At 39.7% G+C, this 18742-nt stretch overlaps 1 protein-coding gene across 1 annotated transcript in view; it reads right to left on the reverse strand.

The window, feature by feature from the left end:
• The window catches only part of MTF2 (metal response element binding transcription factor 2), an 85704-nt gene extending 68217 nt beyond the window's left edge, over window positions 1-17487 (reverse strand). The window contains exon 1 of the mRNA XM_082832734.1: window positions 17253-17487. Within this exon, the coding sequence (XP_082688860.1) occupies window positions 17253-17257 (5 nt within the window). The 5' untranslated portion in view covers window positions 17258-17487. The remainder of the gene's footprint in view (window positions 1-17252) is intronic.
• Between the last annotated feature and the right edge of the window lie 1255 nt (window positions 17488-18742).

Consider the following 18742-nt stretch of genomic DNA (forward strand, 5'->3'; position numbering starts at 1 on the left):
ACTAGGATGATTATAATCAAAAAGACAGACAAGTACAAGCAAGGATGTGGAGAAACTGCAACCCTTAGTTGCTGGTGAGGCTGTAAAAAGGTGCAGGGGGCTTCCCTGGTGGCGCAGTGGTTGAGAGTCCGCCTGCCGATGCAGGGGACACAGGTTCGTGCCCCGGTCCGGGAAGATCCCACATGCCGTGGAGCGGCTGGGCCGGTGAGCCTGCGCGTCCAGAGCCTGTGCTCTGCAATGGGAGAGGCCACAACAGTGAGAGGCCCCACGTACAGCAAAAAAAAAAAAAAAAAAAAAAGGTGCAGGGTCTTTGGAAAATGGTTTGGCAGTTCCTCAAAACGTTAAACACAGAGGTATCGTCTGACCTAGCAATTCCACTCCTAGCTACGTATCCAAGAGAAATTGTGTCCATAGAAACCCTGTACATGTCGTTTATAGCAGCATTACTCATAATAGCTAAAAAATGGGGGGGAAAAACCCAATGTCCATCAACTGATGAATAAACAAAATATATGTCCATATAATTAAATATATTTTAGCCATAAAAAGGAAATACCGATACATGCTACAACATGGATGTACTCTGAAAACATTATGCTAGGTGAAAGAAGCCAAACACAAAAGGTCACAAAATGTATGATTTTACTTATATGAAATGTCCAGGATAGGCAAAATATAAACCCACAACGTAGATTAGTGGTTTTCAGGGGCTAGGGGGAGGCGGCGGAAATGAAGAATGAATGCTAATTGATATGGGGTTTCTTTTTGGGGTAATAAAATGTTCTAAAATTAGATAATGGTAATGATTCTACACTCTATGAATTTTTTTTAAAAGACACTGAATTGTATACTTTAAAAGGATGAATTATAATGACATATGAAGTATCTCAATAAAAATGTTATTTTTTTTAACTTTTTTTAAGTAATTCAAAACAAGCAAATTTTTAACAGAAAGTCGTAGAAATACCTTAACCCAATGTCCTTTATACTTTCCTTTTTATGTTTATACAAGAATGATAGATAAAAAGCTGTCTTTCAATCGGCATAAAATAAAAATTCTACATGATAAGCTCTGTGTTCCAGCTTAATTAATAGGGCCTTTCCTTTCTTAATGATACACCGAATAATAGCACATCCTGCAATTGTTGGCATCTCATAGTTGATGATATACAGCATTTTACAGAGTTGTAATGAGTATCTTGGCAGGAAAAAACATTTTTCATTTTGTGTAATTATTTTAGTGCGTATTAAAAATATATTCATTCCCAGGGCTTCCCTGGTGGCACAGTGGTTGAGAGTCCACCTGCCGATGCAGGGGACACGGGTTCGTGCCCCGGTCCGGGAAGATCCCACATGCCGCGGAGCGGCTGGGCTCGTGAGCCATGGCCGCTGAGCCTGCGCGTCCGGAGCCTGTGCTCCGCAACGGGAGAGGCCACAACAGTGAAAGGTCCGCGCACCGCAAAAAAAAAAAAAAATATATATATATATATATATATATATATATATATATATTCATTCCCAAACTGATGGTTATTGCTTAGAATAAAGCTAAATGAGTTAAAGCTAATATAAAGAAAACCATTTAGTAAATAATAATAGAGATACTCAGATATGGCAAGAAATCATTTTGGCAACAAAATTAAGTTTAATTTTGACATTGGTCAAAAGAATAAAGTTTAAATCCCTACAAAATATAAAATGCTTTCGTAAGTTAACCTCTCATACAATCCTCATTCCCACTCCCCAATATTCCAATCACAACAATAATTCATTTTTCTCATTATTCCTGTGAGATGACGTTGTCAACAAGCATACCATAAAGGGCTTTATGTGTTACATTTGGACCTTATAAACATTACAGTCTCACTCAGTATTCACACGATATTGGTTCCAGGACCCTCACCCCCACCCCTTCTCCCCTGACCCCTCAGACACCAAAATCCAAGGATGCTCTAGTCCTTCATATAAAATGGTATAGTATTTGCATATAACCTATCTTCCCATATACTTTAAATCATCTCTTGGTCACTTATAATACCTAATACAATGTAAATGCTGTGTAAAGAGTTGCCAATGCAAGACAAATTCAATTTTTGCTTTTGGGAAATTTCTGGAATTTTTTTCCTGTATATTTTCCATCTAAGGTTGGTTGAATCCACGAATGCAGAACCCCACAGATATGAGGGCTGACTGTATTTCTCAATCTTTTTTTTTTCCCACCTTGGCCCAATGTTCCTGAAAATCCCATTAATAACAGCAACTCACTACAGCAGGGGTCCCCAACCCCCCGGGGCCACGGACAGGTACCAGTCTGTGGCCTGTGAGGAACCAGGCCGCACAGCAGGAAGTCTGCGGCAGGTGAGCAAGCGAAGCTTCATCTGTATTTACAGCCAGTCCCCATGGCTCGCATTACCACCTGAGCTCCGCCCCTATTCAGATCAGCTATAGGAGTACGAACCCTACTGTGAAATGCGCATGCGGGGGATCTACGTTGCGCTCCCTATAAGAATCTAATCTAAAGCCTGATGATCTGAGGTGGAGCTGAGGTGGTGATGCTAGTGCTGGGGAGCAGCTGCAAATACAGATTATCATTAGCAGAGAGGTTTGACTGCACAGAGACCATAATAAATCAATTGTTTGCAGACTCATCAAAACCCTATCAGTGAGTGGCAAGTGACAATTAAGCTGCATCTGGTGGCAGGCTTTATAGTGAGTCGATGTACTTCAATTGTACAGCTGCACCTGGTGGCAGGCTTTAAGTCAGAATCCGACACTTATTTTAGTCCGCACATGGCCCCGCCCATTGTTTTATTTACCACTTCCGTCCGCGCCTCTTTCCTGCACTTTGCACTTGTCTCAGGCACAGTTTTGTTAAGCCCACAGGCTAACCCCAGCCAAAATTAGTAAAAAACAAACGTCGCTGGAGAGCTTCTTTGAAAAGGGGTAAGACCCGATGATGAGACAGCAAAAGACTCTAAGACTGCCAACAAAAAGAAAGCTGCATTTAAAAGAAAATACCAAGAATGCTACTAAAATTATGGGTTCATTGCAACAGGTGATTCACATTCTCCAAGTCCGCTTTGTATAAAATGTGGCAACCGGCTATCCAACGAAGCCATGAAACCTTCAAAACTGCTTTGCCACATGCAGACCAAGCACCCTGCATTAAAAGACAAGCCTTTGGAGTTTTTCAAAAGAAAAAAACGTGACCACGAAGAACAGAAGCAATTATTGAAGGCCACCACTTCATCAAATGTGTCTGCACTGTGAACATCATTCTTAGTGGCTAACTGCATTGCTAAAGCTAAGAAGCCCTTTACTATTGAAGAGTTGATCCTGCCTGCTGCTAAGGACATTTGTTGTGAACTTTTAGGAGAGGCTGCAGTTCAAAAGGTGGCACGTGTTCCTCTTTCAGCTAGCACCATAACTAGATGAATTGACAAAACAGCAGAGAACACTGAGACACAATTGTTAGAGGATTAATGAGTCACCATGGTACACAATCCAGGTTGATGAGTCTACCGATGTTGACAACAAGGCAACAATGCGTGGTTTTGTTCGATATATTTTTCAGGAGGATGTACGTGAGGATATGTTAAGTACACTTTTGTTGTCAACCAACACCACAGCTGCAGAACTATTCAAGTCTTTGAACGATTACATATCAGGAAAACTGAACTGGTCATTTTGTGTCGGTATATGCAGGGACAGAGCAGCTGCCACGACTGGACGGCTTTCTGGTTTCACTACTTGGGTCGAAGAGGTCACTTCTGAATGTGAGTCTACGCACTGTGTCATCCAGAGAAGTGCTGGTTAGCCGAAAAATGTCACCTGAATTTAACGTTTTACAGGATCTGATTAAAATTATCAACCACTTTAAAGCACATGCCCTTAATTCACGTCTGTTCATGCAGCTCTGTGAGGAGATGGACGCAGAGCACACACATCTTCTCTTATACACAGAAGTGAGATGGCTTTCTAAATGTAGATGACTGGCCAGAGTTTTTGAGTTACGAGAGCCGCTCCAGAGATTTCTTTTAGAAAAACAGTCACCACTGGCAGCACATTTCAGTGACACACAGTGGGTCACAAAATTGCTTACTTGTGTGACATATTCAACCTGCTCAACGCACTCAATCTGTCATTTCAAGGGAAAACGACAACTGTGTTCAGGTTGGCAAATAAAGTGGCTGCATTCAAAGCCAAACTGTAATTATGGGGGCAACAAGTGAACACTGGGATTTTTGACGTTTCAAACATTAGCAGAGATTTTGAAAGAGACTGAACCAGGGCCTTCTTTCTCCCAGCTGGTGCATGATCACCTATCTCAGCTTTCAAAAGAATCTGAGCATTACTTCCCAACCATAAAAGACCCCCAAACTGGGAAGGAATGGATCCACGACCCATCTGTGAATAAGCCGGGTGAATCAACTTTGTCCGTGCTGAAAGAGGATTGACTGCTTGAGATCACAAATGACGGTGGCCTTAAAAGTATGTTTGAGACAACTTCAAATCTCCATATGTTCAAGGCGGGATATCCTGAGACTGCCACAAAAACACTGAAAAGCCTGCTTCCATTTCCAACATCCTATCTTTGTGAAGCAGGGTTTTCTGCAGTGACAGCAACCAAAACAAGATTACAGAGTAGAATGGACAGAAGCAACACACTTCGGGTGTCACTGTCTCCCATCACCCCCACATGGGACCATCTAGTTGCAGGAAAACAAGCTCAGGGCTCCAACTCTGCATTATTGTAAGCTGTATAATTATTTCATTATATACTACAATGTAATAATAATAGAAATAAAGTGCACATTAAATATAATGCGCTTGAATCATCCACAAACCATCCCCCACCCACCCACCCACCCTGGTCCGTGGAAAAATTGTCTTCCACGAAACTGGTCCTTGGTGCCAAAAAGGTCCAGGACTGCTGCACTACAGCATTAGTTAGTTCTCTTTCCTTTCATTTCTACTCCCCTTCCCCCTTTTACTGAGGGGAGGAAGGGACTATTTTTAAATATACCTCCCCATGTTCCTGAGATGTCACCATTCTTGAGCAGCATCTCAAGAACTGGCTGCCTCCTCTACATCTAACCATCATTGGTATGACCAGCTGCTGGCTTTGGGAGCAAAGGAAGGAAAAAAAAAAAAAAAGTGAGGGTTCAACTCACAAGGAGAGTGCCTGAAAAGAACTAAGAAGGGTGAATGAGTGCTGGTGTCCCAATGCCTTTCACATTCTGGAACATGGGAAGCAGAAGGGAGCTAGCTATCCACATTTCATCATGAATTAAACCCAGCCATGCCAGGTACCCAAGCATGTATTGCCTCCTGATTTAATAATATTGAAAAACTACAATATAAAAGACAAAGCCCAAGAAAACAGATTACAAAGGAAACAATCCAGGAACAGAGAACTTAAAAAATAAAGTCTATGGGGCTTCCCTGGTGGCGCAGTGGTTGAGAGTCCGCCTGCCGATGCAGGGGACACGAGTTCGTGCCCCGGTCCGGGAGGATCCCGCGTGCTGCGGAGTGGCTGGGCCCGTGAGCCATGGCCGCTGAGCCTGCGCGTCCGGAGCCTGTGCTCCGCAACGGGAGAGGCCACAACAGTGAGAGGCCCACGTACCGCAAAAAGAAACCAAAAAAACCCACCAAAAAAATAAAATAAAATAAAGTCTATGGGAATTCCCTGGCAGTCCAGTAGTTAGGACTTAGCACTTTCACTGCCAGGGCCCTGGGTTCCATCCCTGGTCAGGGAACTAAGATACTGTAAGCTGCAGCCAAAATAAACAAATAAAGTCTAATTAATATACATAGAAAAAAATTAAGGATATGTTGCATCCAAACATTGAAAACATGATGATGTAAAAAAGGAACAATCAGAATCCAAGAATGAGCTCCTGAAATTAAAAATATGATTTAAAAAAATCTTTAATTGAACTGGAAAAATAAGTCAATGAAAATATCCCCAGATTATTGGGGGGCGGGTAAATGATCAAGGAAATGCAGAATATAAAAGAAAAGAGGGCTTCCCTGGTGGCGCAGTGGTTGAGAGTCCGCCTGCTGATGCAGGGGACATGCGTTCGTGCCCCGGTCCGGGAGGATCCCACGTGCCGCGGAGCGGCTGGGCCCGTGAGCCACGGCCGTGGAGCCTGCGCGTCCGGACCCTGTGTTCCGCAACGGGAGAGGCCACAACAGTGAGAGGCCCGCGTACCTCAAAAAAAAAAAAAAAAGAAGAAGAAAAAAAGAAAAGAGGCCCTCAATAAAGAGATAATGCACAGAACCAAAAAAATTTTTTTGATCTACGTGTATATTTTCATCTCTAAAAATTAGGTCTACTTTGCATACTGCTCATAACATGCCTTTTTTCTTTTTTTCTTTTTTTTTTTTTTACAATTTAACAGTATATTTGAAACATCTTTCCATATCTAGAAATATATTTCCACGGCACCTTTTTATTTTTACTAGTTAATATTTATTTCACATTGAGATACAATTGAAATACACTATATTAGTTTCCTGTATACAATATGATTTGATATTTATATATATTGCGAAATGACAACAAAAGTCTTATAACATCAGTTAGCAATAAGTCTAGTTAACACCAGTTACCAGTTACAATTTTTTCTCCTGTATGAAACTTTTAAGATCTACTCAACTTTCAAATACGCAATAGAGTATTACTAACTACAGTCACTATGCTGTACATTACATCCCCATAACTTTATAACTGGAAATTTGTACCTGTTGACCCCCTTCACCCATTTTGTCCAACCCACACCCACAGCCCACAACTCTGGCAACCACCAATCTGTTCTCTGTATCTGAGCTTGGGTTTTTTGGTTGTTGTCCTGTTTTAGATTCCACATATAAGTGAGATCATACAGTATTTGTCTTTCTCTGTCTGACTTATTTTACTTAGCATAATGCCCTTAAGGTCCAGTCACCATGTTGTCACAAACTGCAACATCTCATTCTTTTTTATGGCTGAATAATATTCCATGGCACACACACATACACATCCCTACCTCATTTTCTTTATCCATTCATCCACCGATAGACACTCAGGTTGCTTCCAGGTCTTTGCTATTATAAATAATGCTGCAATGAACATGGAAGGTATATACAGTTGACCCTTGAACAAGTAGGAGGTTAGGGGCAACAACCAACCCCCCACCCCCACCCCAATGCAGAGTCAAAATCTGAGTGCTGCTATCTCTGCCTCAAAAACAAAGGAACTGATAAATGACTCATCCAAGGTCAGGAAACTGAAATAGTCTTGGATAGAATCATAATCAAATCCTAGTTCTTCTGATTCCACATACTGTGATCTCTAATCAAACACAAACTTTCCCCCCACACTTAGTTAATTTAAAGACCTGTAAAATGAAAATACAGGTACTATATTTGTGGAAAAAAAATCCACATAAAGGTGAATCCGCACACTTCAAACCTGTGTCATTCTAGGTCAACTGGGTATCTTTTCGAGTTAGTGTTTCCGTTTTCTTGAAATAAATACCCAGAAATGGAACTGCTGGATCATATGGTAGTCCTATTTTTAATTTTTTGAGGAACCACCATACTGTTTTTCATAGTGGCTGCACCAATTTACATTCCTACCAACAGTGCCCAAGGATTCCTTTTCTCTACATCCTCACCAACACTTGTTATTTCTTGTCTTTTTGGTAAGAGCCAATCTAACAGGTGTGAGGGAATATTATTTTTTAAGTAATAATAAAATTTCCCAAGGTTGAAAGGAGACAAAAATCTTCAAAATGATAGGACTTTCAAAGTACTGATTTTCAAAAACCCTAAATTTGCATGAAATTGCATAACACTGAAAACAGAAGACTCAATAAGCTTCCGAAGAGAAAAATCAAGTTACCTAACAAAAGAATGAGAAGCAGAATTAGAGTTAAGATTCTAGAAGATAATGGACTGCCTCAAAATTGTGAAGAAAAATAAAGTTCAAACTAGAATCCCAATGAACCAAACTAAATTTGAAAAAAATGAAGGCATATAAAATAAATGTTAAGATCTTAAACCAAGATTTGAGGATTTGGCTCTAGTAAAGTGAGGAAATATCCCCCAAGAAAGAAAAAACATGGGATGCAGGAAACAGTGCACCCAACCCAAGAGAGCAACAGAGAGAATCCCCACAATGGCAGCCATGAAAAAAATCTAGAGCACAACTAGTCTGGACCAGAAAAAGAAAAAGAAAGAAAAAAAAAAAGGTTCCAAAGAGTGGTGTTTGAGGAAAAAGGAAGATTAACAAACTAGACAGTTTAAGACAGTTTAAGACACCAGAAAAATTTACAGATAAGACAAAGGCAGAGAAAACATGAAAAAGTGTTAGAAATTTTAAGGGAAAAAAGTGTTACAAGAAAGGAACTGTAATCATGGTTCTATCCAGCACAGCAGACGATAATATTTACTTGGTCAAGATCATATAAAAGCTGCTTATTAATCTTCAACCTTTAGAATCAACTATAAACAAGACAGATAATTATGGCTAAGAAGAGAATATTAAATGTTTTCAAAATTTAAAACAGAAAAGCAATGTGAAAATGACAAAAATTGAGCAGTGCAAGGAGGAAGAGAAACCAAGGCAAAGGAAGGGAGTTTAATAATACTTGCCTTACGAGGTGGAGGAATAAAGTCCAAAACTGATGGGATATGAAAAAAGGTTTAAGTTTAAAGTTAAGGAACTAACCAGTAGAAAACCCAAAAACTGGAAAGGGGAAAAGAAAAGAAATGTAGGGCATAAGTTAACTGAATCTTTATCACAGCATAATCTTTATGTCTTTATACAGCAAAATGTCTAAAGTGAGTAAATCAAATAGTAGTAAAAGGGCTTCCCTGGTGGCGCAGTGGTTGAGCGTCCGCCTGCTGATGCAGGGGACACGGGTTCGTGGCCCGGTCCGGGAAGATCCCACATGCCGGGGAGCGGCTGGGCCCGTGAGCCATGGCTGCTGAGCCTGCGCGTCCGGAGCCTGTGCTCGCAACGGGAGAGGCCACAACGGTGACGAGGCCCGCGTAACGAAAAAAAAAAAAAAAAAAAAAATAGTAGTATAAAAGTATCACTTAGCATTATGGAGACAATGAGCAGAAAAAAGGAATATAACACTTAAAAATAAAATAATTCCCTCTCAAAGCAGGACTCAGGAGGCCTGAGGACTGTAGCTGTTCATTTAAATCCTTCTGTTTCTATACTCTGATATTTTTGGTCAACTACATGCATTACCCCACTAAAGGAAATTTTTAAGTGTTTAGCATAAGTGAAAAATATGCTTAAAAAGAAGGCAATGAGACTAAAAAAGGCATTTTTGGTAGCTGAGTGATATACATTACTTTTTAAAGTTTTTTAATATTTAAATTTTCTACAATGAGTGTATTATATATATATCTTTATTAATAAAAGTTTAAATGAGAGCTGAAGTTGAAACTTTTTTCAGAGCTTGGCTACATAAAGGAGAGAGGGCTACAAACATCTGGATAAGGATACAAGGTTAAGGTGAATGGCTTTTTCTGTTTTTAAGTATGAAAAGTCTTGACCATGTTTCTAATATGAAAGGAGGAGGATATCAAAAGATAACTGAAAACACAAGTCAGAGAAATTGAATCTTTAAGGAAAAGACTAGTCTTGAATCAAAGAAGGTACATTTCTTTTCATGTCAGTTTGGATACATTTATAGTTAAGTTGGTAGATGTGAAGATAGGAAGTTGAAGCAGTTCATGGTGGGTTTTTTGTTGTTTTTTTTAACATCTTTATTGGAGTATAATTGCTTTACAATGTTGTGTTAGTTTCTGCTGCATAACAAAGTTAATCAGCTGTATGTATACATACATCACCATATCCCCTCCCTCTTGCGTCTCCCTCCCACCCTCACTATCCCACCCTTCTAGGTGGTCACAAAGCATGGAGCTGATCTCCCTGTGCTGGTCTCCCTGTGTTATGCAGCTGCTTCCCACAAGCTATCTATTTTACACTTGGTAGTGTATATATGTCAATGCTACTCTCTCACTTTGTCCCAGCTTACCCTTCCCCCTCCCCGTGTCCTCAAGTCCATTCTCTACGTCTGCGTCTTTATTCCTGTCCTGAAGCAGTTCATGTTTGAGAGCCTCAAATTTTTTCCAAGAAGAGACAAAAATCTGCTTAAGGAGAGAAGCCAGGAATGCTAAACACCCTGCAATGCATAAAACCACCCTAACTCCCTAAAGAAAGAGTAGACTGAAGAAGCAGGTCTCAACGGTACCTGGGGATCTATGAGCTCTACAAAGTCCTAGCTAGTTTCAAAATAATATTAAGACATTATGTGCCTTTTTCACTCATTCTCCCAGAATTGTAGAGTGGAATTTTCCAGGGACTAAATGATATGTGATGATTTCACTCTTAAGATTAATGGGGTGTGCACATATGTATTCTCATTTTTTAATTCTTGGGGTCCTCAAGAATTAAGACTGTAAAGGGGTCCTAAGACCAAAAAATTTGAGAATCAAATTTGAGAATCACTGCACTAGTGAATTCTGTAAGGATATTCTAAATTTTTAATCTTTGCAAATAACCACTTTTTGTTTGTTCCTCTCTAATGAACAGCAATAAAACTCTTGAAACAAAAAAACTGAAAAACATCATATTCTGCAGGCTGTTTTTGAAAAAGAAAAATCTAAGAGATGAATTTAGACATAAAGTGGAAAAGACTGAAAAAATAGAAAACAGGACATTCAGGAGAAACTTGACTTGGGGAAGAATTTTATCCCCCTTGACAATTCTCATCAACCTAAAGGAAAAAGAATGCCCACTGTTTTCATTATAATCTAGAAACTTATTTTAGTTTCAGAAAGTTCCTAGAAGGTCATTGACTTCCTAGCTAATGAAAAAAAAAAAATCCCTCCTTATAATATCCCTAAATAAGATGATCATCTAGCCTCTGTTTAAACGCTTCCCTGAAAGGAGAATTCTCTATCTCACAACACCTAAATGCAATTTTATAAAACATTTAACAGGTTCACAAGGTTCCCAGACTACAAAGTTCCATTAACTACTTTATTAACCACTTATTTAAAAGATTTTAAATGAGTGTGATGGAAATACTACTAAAATATTTTTCTTTTTCATTTCAAGTATGAAAAACATGCCTATTATTAGTCTTTCCTTTGTATAGCTCTTAGTAATGTTTTAATAAGAAGTGGTAAGTTTCTAAACTTGACCCTAGAACAAAATTTAGTACTTCTTAACCCTGGCTGCAAAACAAAATCAAGTGGGAAAAAATTTTAAACACAAACATATATAAAAGCCTGTACCAAATCTCTCAAATCAGAATCTCTAGGGTATGAGTTCTAAGAAACTGGTCTTGTTAGTTTGGGTTTGTTTTTCGGTTTTTTATTGATAGCTCTATGGGTGCTTATCTTAGATCAATTAGATCTATCAGCACTGGTCATCCCAAAACACCAAGGGCCAGTATTTTCAAATTCTAACAAAATATGGTTTTAAAAAATTCAACATCTGGTTCAATAACACTTCTAAATATATTATACTCAACAGCGTACATGGCAGTTTACGCTGTACATGTCTGAAGTCAATAATTATGAACAGGGCAAAATAATTTATTCATTCAGTATTAGACATACTCATCATCTAGAGAGGAAAGTTGTAGAAGATGTTTTTAGTGCATAGGTTTCATTACAGGTATACCTGATTCTCTTGTTCTATACAACAACTCTTCTGGGAAAAGATTCTGGAAAATAATACTAACCAATTACACTGCACCTAGAGTTTATAAAGTGCTTTCTCCTTTATTTTCCTTCTTGACCCTCCCAACAATCCTGTGAGTAACACATGTGGGTAACATCCCCATTTTACAGGTAAAGAAACTAAAACTGCTGCGGATCTAGCAGATTAAACAAAGACCCCAATCTTCTGAGTATACATTCAGTACTTTCCAGTAGACACCTGTGTCTTTCCACTCCACCCCCCACTACAACTTAAAAAAATTGTGGGAGCTTTTCCTGCAATGTAAACTTCACTAGTAAGGGTAGAGAAAAACAAACGCGCATCTTTAGTTTGTTTTTAGAACCTGACTGACCGAAACCAAACCAATTTGACCTGTTCTTGCTACGCCTGCTTTGGTCCACTTTTGTCCCCCTAACTTTTATTTTTTAATCAAACATTTTAGTTTGTGATAATTGTAGATTTATATGCAGTTGTAAGAAATAATAAATTCCATGTAACTCTTACCAAGTGGAAGCATCTTTGATTTAGCATTTTATACTACAGAATAATATCACAACCAAAAATATTTGATACCAATATTTCCATCATCACAAGGATCCCTCACATTGCCCTGTGCCCTTAATTTTTAAATCCTCATCTTAGGCAACATTTGGAAGTAAATACTCATTAAGTCCCTACTCAGTTTTATCCATTCAAAATAAGAGAACTGTCTTCATAAGCCATTAAAAAAAACCTCATGTTACACGAAGTACTGGTTAGGATTGTCACCACATAATGTAAGATTCTTAAGCCACTACTACAATATCCTTTGCATAATGGGATTTTTCAAGCTAAGACTGCAGTTCTAGTTTCATGAAACAAAAATTTTAACAGATATGCATACTGAATGATTCTATTATATAAAGTTCTATTCAAAATTAAAGTGAACAGTAACTAGGGAGAGGGAAGACTGAGAAAGGCTACATGTGAGCTTCCTAGAGAGAAGTATTCTACACCATGATAGGCTTATGAGAAACACAGTTATATCCATTTTTCAGAACCGTACTGGAGGGCTTCCCTGGTGGCACAGTGGTTGAGAGTCCACCTGCCGATGAAGGGGACACGGGTTCGTGCCCCGGTCCGGGAGGATCCCACATGCCGCGGAGTGGCTGGGCCTGTGAGCCATGGCCGCGGAGCCTGCGCTTTCGGAGCCTGTGCTCCACAACGGGAGAGGCCACAACAGTGAGAGGCCCGCGTACCGCAAAAAAAAAAAAAAAAAAAGTACTGGAATTAGGCAATGGTTTCTTAGATATGACATCAAAAACACAAGCAAAAAAAGAAAAAGGGATAAATAAAACTTCATCAAAATTAAAAACTTCTGTGCTTCAAAGGACATCATCCGCCAAAAAAAAAAACAAAAAAAACGGGGGCTTCCCTGGTGGCGCAGTGGTTGAGAGTCCGCCTGCCGATGCAGGGGACACGGGTTTGTGCCCCGGTCTGGGAGGATCCCACATGCCGCGGAGCGGCTGCGCCCATGAGCCACGGCCGCTGAGCCTGCGCGTCCGGAGCCTGTGCTCCGCAACGGGAGAGGCCACAGTGAGAGGCCCGCATACTGCCAAAAAAAAAAAAAAAACAAAGGACACCATCAAGTGAAAAGACAACCCACAGGAGAAAATAATTGCACATCATACATCTGATAAGGGACTTGTATCCAAAATATACAAAGAATGCTTACAACTCTCAGTAAAAAGAGAAATAATCCAATTTTTTTTTAAATAGGCAAAGGACCTGAATAGACAGTTCTTCAAAGAAGGTACACAACAGGTCAATAACTACAAAACATGCTCAACAACATTACCCATCGGGGTAATGTAAATCAAAACCACGAGGAGATACCACTGCACACCCACTAGGATGATTATGATCAAAAAGACAGACCAAGTACAAGCAAGGATGTGGAGAAACTGTAACCCTCATAGTTGCTGGTGAGGCTGTAAAAGGGTGCAGGGTCTTTGGAAAATGGCTTGACATTTCCTCAAAACATTAAACACAGAGGTATCACCTGACCCAGCAATTCCACTCCTAGCTACATACCCAAGAGAAATGGAAGCACGTGTCCATACAAACCCTGTACATGTTATGTTTATAGTAGCATTATTCATAATAGCCAAAAAGTGGGGAAAAAACAATGTCAATCAACTGATGAATGAATAAACAAAATGTAGTACATACAATGAAATCTATTTTAGCCATAAAAAGGAAGTACTGATATGTGCTACAACATGGATATACTCTGAAAACATTATGCTAGGTGAAAGAAGCCAAACACAAAAGGCCACAAAAATGTATGAGTCCATTCATATGAAATGTCCAAGACAGACAAATATAAACACAAAAAAAGTAGATTAGTGGTTGGCCCAGGTAGGGAGGAATGGAGAGTGACTACTAATGGATACAGACTTTCATTCTGGAGTAATAAAATGCTCTGAAATTAGATAATGGTGACGGTTGTGCAACTCTGAATATACTAAAAATCACTGAATTATAACTTAAAAGGGTATATACATGTGAGTTATGTATATATAAATATAATACATGCATTATATCTCAATTAAACTATTATTAGAAGTGTAGAGTTAAGATCTTCAAGATGTGTAAATTTTCCCTCAAAAAACTTTAAAAAATAATAAAAACAAAGGAGTGGGGGGGTAGAAGTACAGATGAAACAAGCACGGATACAAAACAGTTCATTATACTTCTATTCACTTTGTATGTGTTTGAAATTTTTTGAGTAAAAATAACAAAATAAATTTTTTAAAATAACAAGGTAAACTAATTTTCCTAAAATCCATTTTTGTTGTTTTTGACAAAGGAAAAAGAAACTTACATCTTAAAAAGACCAGAGACATTGATACCTTCACTATTCTTTTGCAATGTTATATGAAAACAGAGAAATGACAGAAGACGTGATGCGTGGCAAAAATGAAGATTACTTCATCTTAAAAATGTACAAAGAGAACTTGACTCTCCCTAGTTCAAAGATAGTTCTGAATCTCCTTAGTTCAAAGACAGTTCCTTAGTTCCTGTGGTTTCCATGGTTGATGGGTGTGACAATGCCTAATAAATGGATGCAATACTGTGCTGTCCAATACAGCAGCCACATATGGCCATTTAAATTTTAGTTTTAATGAAATAAATTCAATTATCAGCCTCACCAGTTACATTTCTAGTGTTCAACACCACATTGGCCCATGGCTATCATACTGGATACAGCAGATATAGATAACTGCCATCATTGCAGAAAGTTCTATTGGACAACACTACTCGAATACATAAAAAACATCCAAAGAGAAACTACCATATTCCAATTTAGGATTGCTATACTGTATTTTGCTGCAAGAAACAAATCTTGAAGAACATGGGAAACAAAGCATAAAAACATCAACCAAGGAGTATCATTCACGGAAGTTTAGACTAACTAAAGCTGCAATTAAATTTTACTTTCAGAACCACCAAGCTACAGATGTTGGCCATGGCAACTGCTCAGAGGCAAATTTCCCCATCTGTTAAAATAGATTATCACTATACTGCCAGTTTCCTAAAGTCAGATGTAAAGATTATGCTGAAATACAAATAAAGCAAATTATCCTTTCAGTCAAAGATCTAATGAAAAGGTATATTTATAATCCATGACATCAAAGAACTTATGACCCACAGCAAAATACAAAGGATAAAATTCCTTTCCTAACTGAGCTTTGAGGTAACAGGCATAATTAAAAGCATAATTAAATATATTTTGTTTCATCTAGAAAAAAAGTTTAACCAGATGATTTCTATACTTCTAGTTCTAAAATTGTGTGTGCATTTCATCATGATAGGTATAGATTTCCGTTAATGCCCATTGACATGAATATGCAGTTATCAGGAAACAGGTGCACTCTTAATTCAAATACTTCAGAATATTTTTAGCACTTAAAAAAAATGAAGGCGAGCAAATTTAAAATATGAATTCAAATAGATTTTTATATTAGGAACCTAAAAAAAAAAGTTTCACCTTGTATTCCCTTTGCAAGCTATCACTACAAATGCTTGGAGTGTGAATAACATTCCAAATATCAAGAATAGAAAAGACATTTAAAATCAGCTCTTTCCTTGCCAAAACTACTGGGCACTTACAGCTGTTCGTCAAAATGGCTCCATTTAAAGCATTTCAAACCTCTGAAAAGGTCACTCAATAATTTAAGTACATTTTATTTTACCCACATTAAATACTTTTAAATTCACTGTCTTTGCAATCCACTGCTCAAAAAAGAAATTCTCAAGGGAGAATGAAAACATGGAAATTGAAACCAGCCTATAGGCAAAGTGTACAGAAGGGTCACCTGGAATCAATCTGAAGGAGAAAGTTACTACTACCGGAGCATCTGGAGTCAAATTAAATCAGGCACTATTTACATATTTCTAGTTCTATACTGACCTCACATGGTGCTTTCTTACGTTATACACAGGTCTACCTAGGTTTATATATTTTAATTAGTAAATGGGTTCTATCTTTAACCAAAGTTCAATGTTTTAAAGAATAGAATAGCATTCCATATCCCTTTACCCATTGTTCAGGAACCCTCACAGTTCGTCAAATCACCCCGATAAATCCATCTGTTCCCTCTAGCTGCTTCCAAAGAAAAATTCTAGCAACCAAGGACGCCAGACTGTAAAACACATAGTTAAGAGTTCTGGCACTATTAAAACATGTTAAGAAATCTTGGCAAATTAGTTAAAATCCCTTCAACCGTGAGTACCTCAGTTGTAAAAATGAATACAATACTACAAATCTACATCCAAGCAGGCATACGAGTTAGATTTAATTAAACAGAAAACTGTCTCAAATTTTTGGTGGGCTCCGAATATAAGGTACCTCTCCCCCATCTCACACTTTCCCTTCCACTTCTTCCCCTTAAGCTTTCAGGGTTTGCTCTCACGTTCTACTTAGTGTTCCCCTTATCCTCCTACTCCATCCTGCCCTTCTACTCTACCCCCATACTCCAATTCCATACAATTCCACCACCCTCCCGTTTCATGCTGCTACTTCCCTTTGCGGCCCCTAAGGTCCCAGGCAACCCCTGCACTCTGGTCCCCCTCATCTCCCTCAGTCCCCATTTCCTCACGGCTCCTCCCTTCGGTTCCCCACCCCCTCATCACCAGGTTCATCCTGCCCCTCCAACCGTCTCCCGCCCCCAGGTTCCTTCCTGCCCCTCCAAACACAGCTTCCCCGTCTCAACGTTTCATCTTCTTCCTCCAACCGACTCCCCCAACGCCCTGCTCGCTCCTTTAGTCCCTATTTTCTCCAACACCCAACTGACTGCCCCTTTCCATCCATTCTTTTCGACATATGCAAGGCACCCCCATACGTACACTGGAGCCCCCACCCCCACCTCGAGCCTCCATCTTTCCCTTTTATACTTGCTTCCTTTCTTCCTCCTCCCCACCCCCTCCACCTCCTCCGGAAGAGCCTGGTTCCCAGGCCAAGGTCTCTCACCTCATTCGGTCACTTCAGTGGTGCCAACCGCTTCATACAGGAAAAAACAACCAATCACGACCCCGTGGGCGCTTCCCCTGCGAGTCCGAGCACTTACCGGGCACCCGCCCCACCAGGCACCCCGCACATACACACGCACAAACCGAGGACCTGGGGACGAAGGTTGGGGGGGGAGAGAGTGAGCGTTCTTACACCGGCCTCAAACACAGCCCACTTCACTACAACCCTTCGCCATTTTGGTTTCCCGCGGACTGCCGGTGCATTCTGGGAGCGCAGAGAGACTCCGGGACCGAATGGCAGCTCTCCAGAGCCGCGAGGGGGCGGAGACTGTGTGGTAAGCGCGGAAGAACACCGTGCCCTGCGTCCGCGGCAGGGACTGAACAAAGAAGGACTCTTTAACTTTGCGGTGGGGCTAAGTCCTTCCGCCGCCGGCGCTAACACAATAGTGAACGCTGAGCTTGGGACCCTAGGCTGTACTGCTGCTGCTGTTTGTGTTGCAGAGGGAAGATAGTGTCCAACTTTCACGCTGCATGTTCTGTTCCTGAGAAATGGGACGGTGCTCGCTACGTCTTGCCTTGCCAGTATCCCTTCTGTGGAGAAAATCTCTTATCTTCACCCTGAGACCTGCTGTTCGAATTTCATTCAGCGCGGAAAAGACCCTGGATGTCAGAATTATATTTTGTTCGGCGATTATTGTCCAGCCCCAAATTCCTTCCTATCAGAAGCTGCTTATATAGAAGATTTTCGGACTTTTTTTCCCTGACGATGAAAGGTTTCTCTGTTTATTTGCTTTGCAAATCCTTACTAATTGTGACGAAATCTGAGAATAATTTCGTGCAAAGTGGTTTATTTTAGGAATACAGAACTTTTTCGTACTAGGGCAGACCCTTAGCTGCCGACAGAGGTTCCAAGTGACAGACAGAGAGTGCATGCTTGTCTCTGTGACTTCTACTTAGATAAAACCCAGCTCCTCTTAGTAGCCACATGAGGGACCTTTGTTTATAACTTTGTCAAAATATTTTAAAAATCATTTTATATTTTGTGTCATATTACATCACAGGGATAATTAGTACCATGTTTTTCAATCTGTTTAAGAAGACAGCTTCAGTCTATCTGCTACACTTCAAGTTTCATTTTGAACTCTGTGATAACATAGTTTCTCAAAAAATGTATCTTCAATGCCCTTCACACTTTTTGGTTGAGTAGAGTTTAACTTTAAAAAAAGTAGATGCAGTCCAAAAATGGATAAAGATATTACACAAACAGGTATATTTGCTGTGCATCTAAGCCTAGTCACAGAATATCAGTTTTAGAGAACATCTGGTCTAAATTCTCCTCAACATTTCTCTCAAGTGGTCAGCAACCCTCAGCTTCAACATCTTCAGTGGTTCAGTACCTCAGAGGCAGTCATTTCAATTTCACAAACACTAATAACTAGAAAGTTATTCCTTGTATAGATGTACAATCTGCCTTCCTATAATTTCCACTTA

Source organism: Leucopleurus acutus, assembly GCF_964270905.1.
Source record: "Leucopleurus acutus genome assembly, chromosome: 2".
Classification (NCBI taxonomy): Eukaryota; Metazoa; Chordata; class Mammalia; order Artiodactyla; family Delphinidae; genus Leucopleurus; species Leucopleurus acutus.